Here is a 16694-nt window from a genome sequence, read left to right on the forward strand (position 1 = left end):
TGTGGCTGAAAACAACTATAGGGAGGGGAGGTGTGAAGTTTCTGACRGCTGTAGTGGCATAACCAAGGGGCAGAGGCAGCATGAGGATGGGAATGAGCTGCTCTGGGGTCAGTGTGGCTAGTCAACAGCCAGAGCATCCCTGTGATTGCACGAGGAGGTGTCCTCAGCATCCAGGTTTTCCCCTGTCCCCACCTCTGCCCCAGTGTTAATTGCTTCCCTGTACGGAATAATATGCCTTCACTGTGCCCGCAGTTATACTAGGGGACTGATCAAATTTTATACATGTATTTTTTTGCCTGGTTGTTTTCTACATAGTGCTGATCCTTGCTCAAACTGGTGCATCTAAAGGTGTCGTGTGCTGGGGCTCAGCAGGGGAAGGAATCAGGAACAGGGAGGCCAAAAAGCCCTAACACCTGATGTAGCAAAACCACAGCGAGACCCAGGGTTCTCCTGTGCTGATACAATCCCGTGAAAAGGCTGGACTTTCTACCTGGTGTCTAACAGTTCATCTTATCTGCACTTCTGCTTAATCACCACCTGAGCTCTCTGTTACTCCGTGACACTTCCCAGTGAGAAACTGTAACCAGGAGAAGCTTATGAAGTCTGAAGTCGATAAAAATTTTCACACCATGTAACTCGGTATATGTCCAGAACGGCGGCGTAGTGTGGTTGGCAAGAGTCTGGGAGCAAGTAAGCCCCTGGCTAGAGACCCCAAGCCGTGGTGTCCTCCTCTGCCTGGGCCAGGCCCCCAGCACCCTGGCTAAGTTGTGCAGCCTAGTCTTTTTATTAATCTTAATTTCATTTGTTTATTTATTTTTATTTATTTTGGACAGCTCCTATCATGTCTAGGATCTATGGGGTCCTGAAAGGAATATTTTAAATTTCAGCAAAACTGCAGTTGCCTTTTCCTTTTAAAGCAGGAAGGCATTCTTCTTAATATTAGGTGTTAAAAACTTTGTAAAAATATTTCTTTATAACCCAACAGTAAAGCAAAGCTACTTACTAACCTAAAGTATTTATCAGAGTGCTTATTTACGCATACTTGCATCACTGAGTTCATCAGATACTATAGCTCTTAAACAGTCAGTTGGTTTTGTTCCTTTTTGGCATCCGCCAAATAATTTGACAAATTTGCCAAAAACTCCCTGACATTTTAGCTCAAAAGAGTTAGTTTTCTTCATTCTTTGCTGCCAGACAGGTCATGTATCTTTTCAGGCCTGAAGAATTTCTAGCAGCTATTTAAACGTGAGGCCGCGGGGACAAAGCGGCTGCGGCTGCTGYGAGCTGCGCCGGGGCGATTCAGGCCCAGACTAGTCGCAGCACGTAATTAAGCAGTAGCCGTGCTCCACTCCAGACTTTCAAACTTGCCGTGTAAGCCGGCTTCTTTAGCAGTGAAAGGGGCCATATACGTGCTTATCACAGTGTGTGAACGAGGATGGTGGCAAGAAAATTGCTATCAAATCACCCCTAAAAAGCTTTTCTTTCGCCACTCCTCAGGCGGGGAGCGTGACTGAAGATGGCTGCTGGCTGTTACCCACTGCCGAGGGAAGAGGACGAGCCCCAGCTTCCCAGCCCTCGCTAGAGGGAGGGAAAGAAAGGGCCGAGCTGGGCACGGGTCTCTCCTTGGCACTACTGGCAGCCGCCTTCGCTTTCACTCCCTGCAGCCGGGCTCCAAGCCAAAGGAATTATACACAGCCCTTGCTGCGCTCTGAAAGGCGGCGGAGGGAGCGTAACCCCTCCAAGGCTGCTCGCGCCCCGCTCGGCTGCCGTCCTCCACGGCGAGTTTCCTTTCACTTGCTAGAGATCTGCACCAACCCAACATCTGTCCCCAGCAGCATTAAAACGGCAAGGAAGGGATACTTTTTAGCCCGGTTTCGGGGAAGTACCAGGCCTGGGACAGCCCTAGGGTTGTGTTGGCCCTCAGACAAGGAGGTGGTGCCCCCACCCACAGCAGCTGAGCCCTGTGAGGCAGGAAAGCCTTCCAGGTTGAGTCGTTGCGGGTTTGTGGGTTAGTAGCAGAGTGGGTGCCCATTAGGCAACTTGGACTTTGCTGGTAAGTTTTAAGTTGTGTCAGTGGCCTTAGAGAGAGTTTTTTAATATATCTGCAAGGCCATGTTGAATTTGATGAAAAAAAAAAAMCAATCCTGAAAACTCTGCATGAGTTTCCCTATTCTGGGAGAAATGCACCAGAAATACAAAGAGCAGTTGTACTTGGGGTCTTATAGCGGGCTCTGGAAAATACCGTTTTGCCAGGGGAGGAGAATGGCTCTTCAGGGGATGCCCCTGCCCTTTGCTGTGTGTGGCAGTGGAGGCTGTGTGAAAGGCAGTAGATGAGTATGTGAGTTTGTGCACCCCACCTTCTGCAGGAGCTGTATGTCTGTTATTGTTCATGTATTTATTTTTTGGTCTCTAATTCTGAAATGAAGTAATATTTTACACTCTGCAAACCGCACAGACAGCCTTCCCAAGACAGCTCTGTGCAGACAGTCTGATGTCTCTGTAGGGTAATGTACAGAAACAAAACTGCAGGTATTTCTGTTTTTTTTGAAGGTATTTCCGATTCCAACAGTTTTACTGACAGCAAGGCCTATTTTACTTTAATTCTTGTGTGCCTCGTCCCTCTTCAGGGTTATTTCCTCCTGTAGTTTGTGGGGCCTCCCCCATCTCTCCTTTTCCTGCTTTGAGTCCGGTGCAGACCCCATGGGACTATGCTGCCACATCTGCCCACTTGAAAAATAATGCTGTGAGGGTTATGGTTAGTTTGTTGCAGCAGTCAGTGTCTTCGGGTTGCACAAACTGAAGGACTAATTACACATATGGTTCAAGGAAGCAYCCAGCAAGAGGCAACTTTTGCTGTGAAGAGTGTAACGGCAATTTCTGTAGAGCCTGGTGCATTCTCTGAAATGATCCGAGAGCAAAAGATACAGTGTGGAGGGGGGGCAGCAGCAGAGTCAGTCCCCTGAGATGCTGCACCTCCTCTGCCGGGGGGTAAGAGGGGAGTAAGGTAAGAGCACAGGGTGGGTAGAGCACCCACTGGGCGATGCAGAGGTTGGGCGAGCTCAGTGCCTGCTGGCTTGCGACGTGGGACGCCTGCAGCGGTGGGGTAAAGTGCTCAGCAGGGCCTGAGGCTCCAGAGTGAACAGAGTTACAAAATCTCATGTAAAAGAGAGCTGTTTGAGGGCCACTGTAACAAAAATGCACCTGAATGCTTGATTTTACATGCAGAGTCCTTTCCAAACTAGTGCATAAAGTCTTTGCCATTCTGATGGCAAAGTTTTTTTTAATTTGCCTGTGTGAAACTTTTTTTTTTTTTTTTTTTTTTTTAAATATATATACCATGTGATGGGAATGGGGAGATAATATCTTCGGGAGATTTCGTCATGTGTAAGGAAGTGTTTCAGCCTCTGTCATTAAGAATAATCTAAAAAGCAGCAGCTAAATTTGAAAGCAAGAAAGGATTTTTCTTGACAAATAACTTCAGACTGAGTGTGTTTTAGCAGAAATGCTACTAAATACCATCTGCTGAAAACCATGGTGCTTTATTTAATTTTTATGTGTCGTAAATTTATTTTCTATGTAAAGACAAGCACAAAAAAAAAGAGCAACTGTGTTGTTTTGCAGAGAGTTGGATTGAACGATGTCTCAACGAAAGTGAAAACAAACGTTATTCCAGTCACACCTCTCTGGGGAATGTTTCTAATGATGAAAGTAAGTAACTTCTCATTAATTTAAAATGCTTGTGAAGATATCCAAGTGCTGCTTTACTCCTGTATAAGTTGCTATACCCTTGTGATTTTTTTTTTTTTTTTTGGTACTCCATAGTTTGAAGAGTCAATTCACAGAGCTGTTCAGTAGTTTCAGAAATGATTTTGCAGGAATATTTGTTTTTTCTCATGTTTAAAAGGAAATAATACTATCCTTATACTATACTAGACTACAACATCTAGCAGAATTTGGGTGTCACTAAATAAAAATTGGGTGACCTTTAAAGGGTATTAGTTCATGAGTGGAAAAAAACCATGTTTTGCTGTCCAGCTGAACACTGTCCAGCTGAAATACAGGCAAAAACATGCTGTTGTTCAGTACCCGGGAATTGAATCGCCCATATAAAATATTTATTTGAAGAATAAATAATAATTTAGTTTTTATTTAAATAATTATTTTCAAATTTTAAAAAATCATGTATTAAATATATCCCAACAATGCTTCCTTCTTAATCATCCAAAGGAAACAATTGATTTAAAAATTGATATTTTTCCTCATTTCCTCCAGTTATAGTAGTTTTAGGTCCTGATTTTGAAAAAAAGAAAGTAATTCAAAATATCCTAAAACAAATTAAACTTAAAACTAACAGATTCTTTTTAAAATTTCTAATTTATTTTAGTGTTTTTTTAGTATTTATGCAACTTTTACTCTTTTAAATTTGATTAGAGCAAAATAATATTTGGGTTAATTTCCCCCTCCGTGCTTCATATATTAGTTCATGTTACAACAGATCAATGCAGAATAAATTCTTAAATTTCTGTGTTTGAATATTATAGAAATGTATGTGTCTTTTTGAGTTAAAGAACTGTATTTTATTAATCTTAATTGCTAAATGTTCTAAATGCATTAAAATTTTAAGAGCACTACTTTATTTTGATGTCGCTGTGAAATTACATGTCTTGCAGCACAGTATTTTAGTGGATTACAGAGTTTTCTACACTGGGRCTCTACTTCATTTKTCTGGGGGTTTCTTCTGAGGGAGAGGGAAGGTGTTAGAAGCATGATGTTTGTTCACAGCTCCCAAGCTGAGTTCATTTGATAAGAATTTCCAAAGAAAGCAATAAAACTAGGCAGGTTTGTATTTTGGGGTTATTCTTTTTTGTTTTTAAATAATTAAGGATTCTGAATTGAGTTCTTCTCTAAAAAAAAGGTAGTGAAATTACAAAAGCAAAAGGCAAACAAAAAAAAATCTGCTTTTCAGAGCCTGTGAGAGTTTATAAAATTCATTTTACTCTGATGAGAAAGTGAGGGAAATTGTCCACAGTGACAGTGGAGAAGTGACTTCCAACTCTTAACAGAGGCAGAATTTAGGATTCAATCCTAGTGACTTTAGTGAACTTTTCCTTAGACTCGCAGTTCAAGACAGCCACGACAAGGCAGCTACTCAGCACTACCAGCCCCTACTACTACTAAAGGCTTAATGTCAGTATATGAGTCTCCTCCYGTGTTTGTTTCCAGACCTGGTACCCAAAGCAGCTTGTAGCAGAACTAGTGGCTGTGTGATGTAGGAGCCTATAGCTAAGTTGGAAGCAGGGAAAAACCTTCCACATGCAGGGGAACACTGTGTCGGTTGGCAAGGATGACCAAGAGCGGGTATTTCAGGGAATCGCACTGGGAAAAGACAGCTCACTCTGTTTCATAGTACTGGAATTACAGGGTGATTGATGATACTGAAAGGCAACAAATTTAGAACTGTAAAAGACAAATATGTAAGTGAATTTATCCCACAGTTTGCAGAACGAGTTGTCACAGTGCAGCATGAAAACTCAAACCACAGATACAGAGGTATAGGCAGGTCCTCCAGTTGTTTCCTTTTCATTGGTATCAGYATTTTTGAGAGTGCACTAATCCACCTGAAAAATCCATTATTTTTATTGGGTGCTGGAGGAGGGAATAGGAAAGAAGACAAACGTTTTCCAAGAAGGAGAAGTTTCACCTGAGGAAGCATTGTGCTATGTGGGCTTTTTCTCTTGAAAAAGAGAAAGCTCTTGAGTTTTCTAAAATTTCTTTAACAGTTCCCACACACTGACCAAGGAGTTTCCARACCATCACACTGGTCTTTGTCCAGTCTGTGCCGTGCATTTACTGGGCAGCAAAATGTTTGAATTCCTCAGCCCAGTGGTCAAATTACAATCATAAGCAGAGTTTTAGTTTTCTTTTGAAGCCAAAATAAGGCATAATCCATCTTTCTTTTGACTTCTTGTCTTCTTATGCCTAAATACATTAGGTACTTGTTGTCTGGACCCCATCAGGGAAAGATTTTTTTTTTAACCTTGAATTAATTGAAAACTATGGGATTTTCCACTGTGAAAATACTAATATCCTTTTTGAATGTCATGCTTGCTTTTGTAATATTTTTTTTTTCTTAGATTTTTTATAGTTCTTAGGGTTTGAGAGCAAAATTTATAGTTTTGTTGGTCTCTTTTTCTATAGTTGGTCTATGCTATAGAATTATATCTCAGAGGAGATAGTTTTTTGCAATCTTCTGTCTTCAGCCAGGCCTTCAGGCCTATTGAACATTACAGTGCAGAGGAAACAATGAYTTACAGTGGTAGATTTTCTCTGATTGCCGTTTCTTGGAACTTTTCTTAATTTTTTGAAGCCTAGTGTGACTTCTCTATGAAACAGAGGAGCTACACTCTAATATAAACTTTGCGGTTTAGTTTTTATTTAATTTCCAGTTTCCTAAGCATTTCTTCTGCTACTTCTTCATTCTACATGTTAATCAAAAGACCCACAGGAAGAGGGGAATGGCATAACCCCATATCTAGTAGATAAAARAGAAAATAGTTTCTTAGTTCTGTGTCTTCAAGCAGATTCTGCAAAATTGAAATAGGGGTATGGAAGAAGACAGTTCAAGCATTACAAAAGTTTCAGTTTTCAACTTCAGTTGAAAAGTTCGACTGACCTTCAGTTTTCAACTTCAGCTTTCCGTGAGTGACATTATCTGACAAAGTGGAAGGGCTGCTTGTACAATTTGTCTATGTTTAGAAATGTAAATGTATAAACAGTTCATGGGATGCAAATGAAAAGATTCAGACTCCTCCTTGTGCTTTACAAGCATTGTTCAGGGTCAGTGCTCAAGCTGTTGGAAATTGAAAATTTTCCTATAAAATTTTTTGGGGAAGGGAAATTGTGCTTTTTCCTTARAGTGAATTCAATTAAAAGGGATTGTCTTAATCATCATTAAATCTTTTTTGTTTTGTTTTATTATTATTATTAATTTGATTAATTGCTGAATTTCAGAATTTGAACTCCTTCCTAACACAGCTTGATTTTTGTTGAAATTTTCCTTGGAAAAAACATCCTTTCCAGTCGCACCTACTGAATTTGAATTATGCTCCCATATTTCTTGCAGCCTTCAGAAAAATCCTAGTCTTTTTCATATGGGATATATGCTAAGGAGCCTGGATCCTATTTGTAGCTACATGGAATTAAGAGGCACGATAGCTTCTTCTTAACACTTAAATCATTTTAGCAAAAGCCAGATCCYTTTTGAAAACAGCCAGAACCTGGCCTGTAGGAACAAGAGAGTGAGAAGCTGCATCCACATCCACATCCTCAGACAGCTGTGGATCTGCCTGAACTAAACACAGGATTTTGCCTAGATGGAGTCTCTAATAGGTCTGACTATACATACACACGCAGGACTGCCAAGTATAGGGCTGTTCACATATTTCCACTGCACTTAGTATATGACAGTGCTCAGCTTCAACAATTGAAAAAAAGTGTCCAACGCTGGGTCTTCACTATTGTGGTGTTCAGCTTGCTGTGCTTAAGGCAAGCTGCTCGGAGATGCTGAGCGCAGCTCCTGYTCATTTGTCTCCACATCCTGCACTGAGAAGCAAGAAATCCCTGGAGGCTGAACTAAATCTCAAGGCAGAAGAAATTAAAGGGTATTACTGAAAGTTGAAGGTGGGCCACAAATGCACATGCAACATCCAAGTTCAGCTTTACTCTGGCAGCTTTGAAACAGAGTTTTGCCAGGAAAAGGATGTTAGCAAAAACATCCATGCAGGTTGGGAAGAAAAAGGTTCTGATATCTCTTGGAGGAGAGCAATGCTAATGTTAAGATGGAGAGGTGTTTTCCATGCTGAGAGGTTTACCTATATAACCTGTGGCATGATTTCAGCTTGGGATGAGTATCAGTTTTTCTACCAGATGAGCTAGCGTGAGATACCTTCACTTGGGAAGCCAGTAAGAGGACTGCTGCGTGTGTCACTGCCTGTGCAGTGAGTTACTAGACCTGCTCCTCACAAACAGGTTTCTCAGTGCAGTGCAGTGCAGTGCAGCAGCCGCACCTGTGAGCACCTGCAGCGAGCACCAGCAGCGTGACCTTCCTCGTGGCTTTGGGTCCTTGGCCAGTCAAGCATTGTGAGCTCTCTTCTTTGACAGTGCCTGGAACAAGACTTTTTTTTTTTCACATCTTTATTCTCTTTCTTGACAAGAGGGGATTTTTCAAGTATCCAATTTTAAGAAGTATTGGGTCATTGTAATCCACAGTGTTGTTTTGAGGGGGGACTGATAAAATGTCAGGCCAAAGAGTATTCCTTGTTTCTTTCTTGCTGTACAATTAGATTTGGGTTCAGTCCTGAGTCACAGGAACGTTACCTGCACAAAACATTACCTGCTCAACAGGGAGGCCGTCAGATGGATGTTGTAGAGGCTTGAATATTGCTTGAAAATTGCTTGAATTGTAGAGGCTTGAATATTGATTCGATGTCTGTTAGAGTCAAAGTTGGATAGAGAGATTTAAGTCCTGTTAGTGTAGATGAAAACCATCTAAATCTGATGGGTAATCAGATGCTTTGAGAGGGACTGTTTAAGGTTTGGGATATCTAGTTTAAGACCGATGGCTTTCAACCTTTTCAGTCTGCAGCCCTCCACAAGCTTGCAGGGAGATGAAGAGCGCCCTGTCGTGAACTTAGTCACAAGCAGAGGTCTGTGGAGCCTGGGGGTCACTCACGTGGCCCTGGGCCACCATTGCATACCTCACGGTGGGGTCCCCTGCCTCCCCATAGTGCCCAAGGCTCTGGGCAATCCGGCGGGCTGCGAAYGAGCCGGCTGGTGCCCCACACCAGGGCCGTGGAGAGCCATGGGCAGCCTCCTGTCGCCACAGGCGCCAGGCCCGCTCGCCAGGCCAGCACGTCCAGCGCTGCTTTGATTACTGAAGCCAGGAGGGATGGAGGAGGCTCCCTAGACGCTTTCCTGAGGTGAAGCCTTCGCAAGTTACCCCCATTCTCCTGCACCTTACACTGGTGGCTGGCCAGGCCACCTTGGCAGTTCGTGCAGCCACCCTTAGTGGCCACGCCACCTCAGCAGCCAGGCCACAGGTGCTGGAGGTTTGTTGCCTCTGGCACTGTCTGTTTAGGAGCAACAAATCAAGAATGAAAAAACAAAACAAAACCACGTGCTTTAAAAGTGATTGGAAATGTCTATGTTGGATCTGTGGGCGCAGTAAAAGGCAGGGCTGCCTGAAAGGCTGGGAAGGAGTGTGCAGTGCGGTCACCAGCAGCGCTTTTGTAATGCGGATGGCGAGGGAGGCAGCTGAGGTGTCTGCCATAACTGTGCTTGGAGCCGGGGTGCACCCCATGGCAAGGGCCTGGCCTGGCAGACTGAGGGGTGCTTGGCCAGCACCAGTTGCCCCACGTGAAGTGGAGGAAATACTGTGGCACAGGGATAAAAGGCTGCATTTTGCAAAGTGTTCTTGTGGTGTTTTTGTTTTGTTTTGTTTTTCTGTTGCCTTTTAAGGGGTGGGGAGGATGTTTGTGTTTTGTTTTTTGGCTGTATCCATTCTTGGGACTGCACAAAAGAGTTCCTAGAGGGGTCTGATATTCAGACTCATCCTGGGGACTCTCCTAAGCAGCTTCTGCAAGTTGCCCACATCAAGAAATGCAGCTTTGCAACATGGTGTGTGGACACCATGGCCCTGCTGTTTGCTGGGCTACCACAGGCCTCTGCGTTCAGCCCCTGCATCATCCACGAAGTTGTGAAAACACTAAAACTATGTTCAGGATGGCAGGGATTCCCAGAGAATACCCTTCCGGAGAGGCAGGTTGTGCTTCAGGCTCCTGGATCATGCTTAGAATTTTTTCTTTTTTTAATGCTTTGCAAATCAGTTTAAAAGGAATTATACATTCTTTTTGATTTTTCAAAATGTGAATTAGGGAAAATCCAGTATCTCAAAACAGTTTTTGTTTTCATCTTTTTTTTTAATTGATTTTTAATTAATCTTTTTAGGAAGTAGAGCAGATCAAAGATCAAATCGCTGCCTTGGGAAGTGGTTATCAAGAATGCAATTGGAAAACTTATCTGAAAAAAAGTAACATGTACTAGAGAGTGTTTTTAATTTTTCATTTTCAGCATAACCTGTATAGTGTCCTCTAGGATGACAGCAGYAAATGAACCCATGAGATTAAATGCCTCAGTTAAGAGAAAACTTGGATAAAGCAGCTGTTCCCTTAAAGCCGGTTATAGTTGTTTTATGTTCTGATAAGTGATATTTACCAGCTTTGTTGCAAGAAACAGTTATGAACATTAGCTTAGGGGGCATCATGTTACTTGTTTCCATAATTTGGCCATTATTTAGGGGAAACATTGAAACCTGAGAGTGTATTTGGACAGAAAATTACTTATCAGTACACAAATGCTTGAGCAATTCCCATTTAAATTACACAGATTTTTTTTTCTTAACAGATGAGGAAAAAGAAAATAATAGAGCATCAAAACCACACTCAACTCCAGCCACTCTGCAATGGTAAGATGCCTTTTAAAAAACAGTCCTAAAAACCTGTATTCCTTCTTTTTGCTCTTGCTTTTTCTTACTCTTTTTTTTTTTTTTTTTTTTCCCAACTGGAGTGGATAGAGGTTTTGGACATCATAAATAGTGTTAAAGATATTTTTACTATCCATGTTTAGTTGGCTCATTAACATCCTTTATAAGAGTGCTCAAATACTGCCTTGCTCTTTCAGGATTTCTTTGAATTTCAGAAAGCTCTGACACAGTTAGGAAGATCTCCTTGGCAGATTTGTCTGTCCCCTTTTCACTTGGTGGTTTATGGTTTTTCATCATTGTTATAAATAAATACTGAGAACTCATTTCAAGACTAAAAATGTGTGTCGGAGCCCACCTTTATGGACTGTTTTACAGAAATGAGAGTCCTGTAATTTAGGGTAGAAGAAGATAAAAGCAGTGACTTTAGAGTCTGATTTATTTGTCAAAATCTTCTTGGAAATGTAGTGAAGGAAAAAGAAGTGGATTTAAGAAGAGAGTGAGAGAGACAGAGCGAGGGACAAAGTAGGGAGAGGAAAATGCGTAAGGCAAATAATCTCCTGTGCCACGGGAAGTGAGCAAGTGCTCCTCACCCACGGGCCTTCCCTGCAGTGCTTTTGGCTGCAAGTTCTGTGATGCTACACACGTCTGACATCTCTTTCCATAAGCCACCTCCTAGGTTTTGGTTGTCTCTCTTTTTTTCTTCTATTTACTTTATATTTTTATTTCTGGCTTAGCTTTCTTTTTCCTGACAGGTGTTGAGCACCTTTCAGGAGGTTGCCTGTGCCTGGCTGATTAGAGTTCTGTTACAGAGAAGTTCATCAGGCCTCAGAAGAGACTGTTTTGTTTTTTAAAGAAAGTCTTTTACTTCACCTATAAGAATACCTTATAGTTTTCTGGATTGAATATATATATGTATSAGCAAATAGTGTTTTGTTAACAGAATTTTTTTTTCTGCTCGTGTCAGCCTCATGGGAGATCCAACAATATAAAGCAAAGAATAAGCTGTTCAGTGAATTTTCCTCTATTTCTTCCCATGAAATATGCATGAAAAGATTCAGATTATTCTGTTTTTCTCTTGAAGGTTAGTTAGTTAAATTTTAGATTTAAAAACAGTGTGGGTTGATTAAAATAAGGTGCTGAAAATACTTGGTGTTCTGCCTTGCTAAACTCGCAGATGCTTCCAGTGCAAATACTGAGACAGACAAATTTAAATTAAGCCACTTATTTCTGAATCATTGCTGCCTTATTATCTGTTAGCACCACAAAAGTGCTGTTTTGCAGAAGTTCAAGAAATTCAAATGGAGGAGAGTGTCTATAGAGAAATTCATTGAAATACTATTGAAGTGTCATGAATGTATTTTTACACTTTYCATTATCCACCTGAACAACTTTAATACGGTTCAGACAGGATGAATGTAAAGGAGAATCTATCTAAAATAAAATAGTAGGCAGGGCTTGCCAGGCTCAAATTCAGAATAATGTTTGTTTTTCAGTAGAGTCAGTTAAGACTCTTTCCAACGGATCAAATAATGATATAGCCAAGAAGTCAGGATTAATTAGAACGTGCCAGCATTAYTGTTCCCAACAGCAAACATGCAGATACTGTAAACAGTCTTCTGCCAACTGTTTCTGAGCTTCTGCAGTTATGAAGGTTAGTAAATCCCTAAACTCYTGGGATATTTAGCCCTGCTGGAATGCAGTGTGCGTGACACAGCTCTTCCAGCAGTGTTTGCAGKAGGATGCTGGAATTTTGAAATAAAAATGTTGCTCGTTTTTATTTCAAAATCATCTCCTTTGCCCTCTTGCTCGTGTACCATCTCACTACCTCTCAGTTGCGTTCTGTTTCTTGCACGTTTGGGTAGGTCAAACATCCAACCTGTTGTCGGTTGGGGTGTCTGCAGTTCSCGCCTTCAATTTTCTACTCCAAAATGCATGAGGAAAGAGAAAAGAATGAATGTTTAAAGCTTCATGTCTTTACTTGATATCAAACTGAATTATATGATTGGTTTATTAATATGTCTATAGCTAGAAGCGTTCCAGCTTGGTAGAACTTTCTGGGGGTTTCTATATGATTTTCTGCTTTGGTACTGCAGCTTTAAATTAATATTGCCTGGAGAAACTGTGCTGCTGCGTTTGACATAAATAAATAAATAAATAAATAAATAAATAAATAAATAAATAAAACTAGAAGCTCAGGTGTGGTTGTTGTCCCCAAATGTTCTAAGCTCGCTTGGTGTGAAGATGTTGGGTTTCCTCTGCTAGGGCAAGCAAGGCACGCTAGCAGCGCGTTATTTGTCGTGCAGCGGCACCGAGCAGCCCGCACTGCGGTCAGCAGCCCGAGCTCGCTGCACTGCCCGACAACTCGTGCTTCCCTCCCTGGATTGCAGTTCTGGCAGAGATGTCCTCGAGCGCTGTTTTGCACAGCCACAGCAGATCATGGACTAAATGGTACTACATATCCCAGAATSGMAGAATGGTTAAGGTTGGAAGGCACCTTTAGAGATCATCTAGTCTAGGGATACCCAGAGCACGTGGCATGGGGTAAATGCCACATGAAATATGCCCTCAGGAGTGCGTGTCCTTCCCTCCAAGGGAAGCTCTGGGCCAGATTCAAGAGACAGGGAAATGACGGGTAGATGATTGACTAGATTTTAGGGATAAAACAATATTTACTGTGAGATGCCATTTAGAGCTTATGAAGGCAAGGGAGTGTTAGGGGACAGAAGCAAAGGATCAGCAAGGAAAAAGAAGAGGATGAAAGTAGCAGGGAAAGAGAAGTAAGACACAAGAGGTTTTTTTTTCTTTTTTTTTTTCTTTTTCTTTTCTTTTTTTTGTGTCACATTGGTCCTATTTCCATGATTACTTCTTGTTTGGCATCATGACAAGAACAGGGGAAAGCATCTATCCTTCAGGGGGACTATCCTTAGTGCTTCCTGGGAGTCCTCATCTCTCTAGAGCTGAAAAAAGCTCTGCACTAGAAATGAGAAAATGTAAGTAGCTAAAGACCCYGAGGCATTTCTGGATGCTTCTTAGCTTGGCTAAATATCCTTTTCCTGGAAACAGGAACGATGTTTTTCTTCGTTTTGCTTTGTTGTTGATGACACTGAAGGAAGCAAAAGACCTGGTAATTGTAGCATTACTGTCAGAGTCCATCTCTGGGACTGGGGAAACCAATTTGCTTTAACCATTAGGGCATTAATCTACAGATGCCTGGGGTCCTSTCCTTCTCCGTGCTCCCATGTTCATTGTCTGCAAAACTGCAGTGCTTGCTCGGCACTTTGCTCCAGAATAGTCACAATTATTTCATAGGTGAAAGGATTGAATGTATTTTACCTGTGCAATTGTACTTGATTGCACACTGGCACCTGCGTGTGCCTACCTGCCTCCCTAAGCAGTGACTTGCTCCAAGCACAGACCTGACTCCAGGCACTTCAGGGGCTTACAGTGTAGGTGGGCCAACCAGTAACAGTGTTGTGAAGGTCAAGTCAACGACACAAAACAATTTAATTTCCTCTGATATCCATAAAAAGACTAAAAAGAGGAAGGTAAATCATTGCTAGGGAATTGCTTCTCCCAGATTACTAATTTCACAGAAGTTCTTCTATATATCAAAATTAATCTGCTCTAGAATTCTTCATGTAATTAGCAGTATTAATGTTGCACCGTTCTGTTCCCATAGTATTTAGAAATAAATTTGTAACAGTTAACACTGCAGGCACTACTCTGCTATGGAATAATCTCATTTAACCTAGAAGTGTGTAAATATAAAGAAGAAAACAGTAATGAGACATATAAATTTGCCTTTCTGCAAAAGCATTACGGATTTTATTGCTATACTGTAGCAGAGCAAAAGGTCTCATTGTGAACTACTGGATTTCACATGACTTTATTAGGAATTTTAGAATGTTTTATATATATATTATTTCTAATAATGATTTTTTAGGTAGAAGATTGAGTTCATTATCTTTCTACAATACTGTAGAATGAAGCTGAATTCAAAATATGATAAAGTTCTTAAATAAAAGACAGGAAAATAAAAGAAGTGGAGCAAGATGGTTTTTTTGATCATTAAAAAAAAGTTCAGGTATAATGGAGCATTGTGCAGTGTCAGACTAATGACTCTCCATGAAAGAGAAGAGAAAAAGAGAAAAATTCATCAGATATGAACAGAAATAATTAACTGCTTTTCTTTCTGTCCTGTCCTGGTCGCGGAAGCTGACATTCCAATTAGCAGCTATCGTATACAAACGAACTCTCCAGGTTGTGAAAGGAGGTTTTGTTAAAGCGCTATGAATTTGAGGAAAGATGTCGGGATGATATTCCTGTAGAAACCGAGGAAGAATAGATGTTGCCCATACAAACCGAGCCCATTCATCTGGCCGGATATCTGATTAAAATAGTTTGCAGTCACAAATGATCATGGTAACTGAAATGGYAGCAAGGTAGGTCCTACAAAAGGCAACAAAGAGAGAAACTAGATGTTTGGTAAGGTTTGAACTTCGGCAGCTGTCAAATGATAGGGGGTCTCCCACTTGAAAATTGGAGTTTTCTGAAAATATTTGAGTTTTGGCAGTATTTGAGAAGTTGCTCCCACTTTCTGCTCCCAGGCAGCAAGGAGCACAAGTGCATGGATAGCCACATGCACACAAGCAATACCAGGGATGGCAAGGTAACGGATGGTTTTATAGTTAAGYGTGTGCATAAATACCTCTTGAACTTCTCTGGATCAGCAACTATAAGACTGTAATTTTAAAGGAATACTTCTTCTAATCAGCAGATTTGTAATGGGCTCAGTTTGAAGGTTTAAAGATAAAGAATATACTTGTTACTATATTTGATGTGTAACTTAGGATTTTGTAATTATATGTTTTTGTGTTTGCGGGTATAAATGAGTAATTATATTTTCTATAAGGTACAGGAGACTGTGTTATTTCAGCACATTGTGAACTCTGGTTTTCTTGGCTTTATACAACGATGATTTTGTTTAAAATCTTTTTTATTTGCAATTAACTWCTTCTAGCCAGAGCTGCATCCTCCAGGTAAGAAATGTTATAGATGGATAGGAGTGCAAAGTGTGTCTTGAACCAATGGTGACCTGTTCTCTAAAGAATGAAAGGAGGCTGCCTCTCGGGGAGGTTTTCTTGTTGTTCCTTAGCTATACATCTATTTGTCTGCTCCAGTGTGCTTTTGGGTATAAGCTATGGTTTAGGTGGTTGGGTTTTGTTTTTTTTAACTCTGAAAATAGCACTTTGGATATTGTTTAAGACCAAGGCTCTGGTGTGCTCTTCTCCCCTTCTTTCTGAGAACTCACAGACTATGTATTTGCTAAGAAGCAGGAACTAAATGATGTGAGTACCCATTATGGAAATGAACTAAAGGGAGCACTTAAGAAAAAGGGGAGAAAACTTAGTAAAAAAGCAGAAGCTGGAAAGCTAGACCTTAAAGATGCATCTTCGCACATTGTTCATAATACAGGACATCCAACATACTTGCAGTTTTCTCTGTTTGGTATTTGCTTTTTAAGGCTGGAGGAGAACTATGAGATTGCAGAAGGTGTTTGCATTCCTCGAAGCGCTCTGTACATGCATTACTTGGACTTCTGTGAGAAGAACGACACTCAACCTGTTAATGCTGCCAGCTTTGGGAAGGTGAGTCTAAACTGCAGTAGGATGCCTTGAGATCCAATCTGGTTCAGGTGAGTTCAAGTCATTGAAAAGAGTTAAACCATCGTTTCCTCCTCAAGACAGTGTTATGTGATTGCAGTGTTTTATGTACTCAAGCTTCAAGAGAAATGGTAAGATTTCAAGTATTTAGAGGGTTGGAACCACTTCTTATCAGCACCACAAAATACATTAAATTTTTTTGGTAACTTCAGTGTTGCCCCTAGCTTGGCTGGCAGGAGCAGAGCATGCAATATTGGCAGTGTAGAAGCCAAATACAAGCCAGGGTAATCACATCTGCTTTGCGACTTGTAGTGCTTCATCAGTTATTTTCATAAAAACAGAACTGTAAATTTCAACTATTTAATCCAGGACCTGTATATACCATTTCTAAGCATAAGAAAATGTCTAAATGAAGGATCTCAGCCTATGATGGCAAATCCACAGAGTGGAGCCACATGCGCAAGCAGCTACCTGCGTTTGAGGAGTCCCTT

At 41.1% G+C, this 16694-nt stretch overlaps 1 protein-coding gene across 1 annotated transcript in view; it reads left to right on the top strand.

Moving 5' to 3' along the window:
- Positions 1–16694, top strand: part of RFX4 (regulatory factor X4) — an 87908-nt gene that overhangs the window by 13731 nt on the left and 57483 nt on the right. The window contains exons 2-4 of the mRNA XM_026052256.1: positions 3622–3708; positions 10462–10522; positions 16065–16188. Coding sequence (XP_025908041.1) covers positions 3622–3708; positions 10462–10522; positions 16065–16188 — 272 coding nt within the window. The remainder of the gene's footprint in view (positions 1–3621; positions 3709–10461; positions 10523–16064; positions 16189–16694) is intronic.

Source organism: Nothoprocta perdicaria, unplaced genomic scaffold (assembly GCF_003342845.1).
Source record: "Nothoprocta perdicaria isolate Ctin4 unplaced genomic scaffold, notPer1 scaffold_86, whole genome shotgun sequence".
In the NCBI taxonomy this organism is placed as follows: domain Eukaryota; kingdom Metazoa; phylum Chordata; class Aves; order Tinamiformes; family Tinamidae; genus Nothoprocta; species Nothoprocta perdicaria.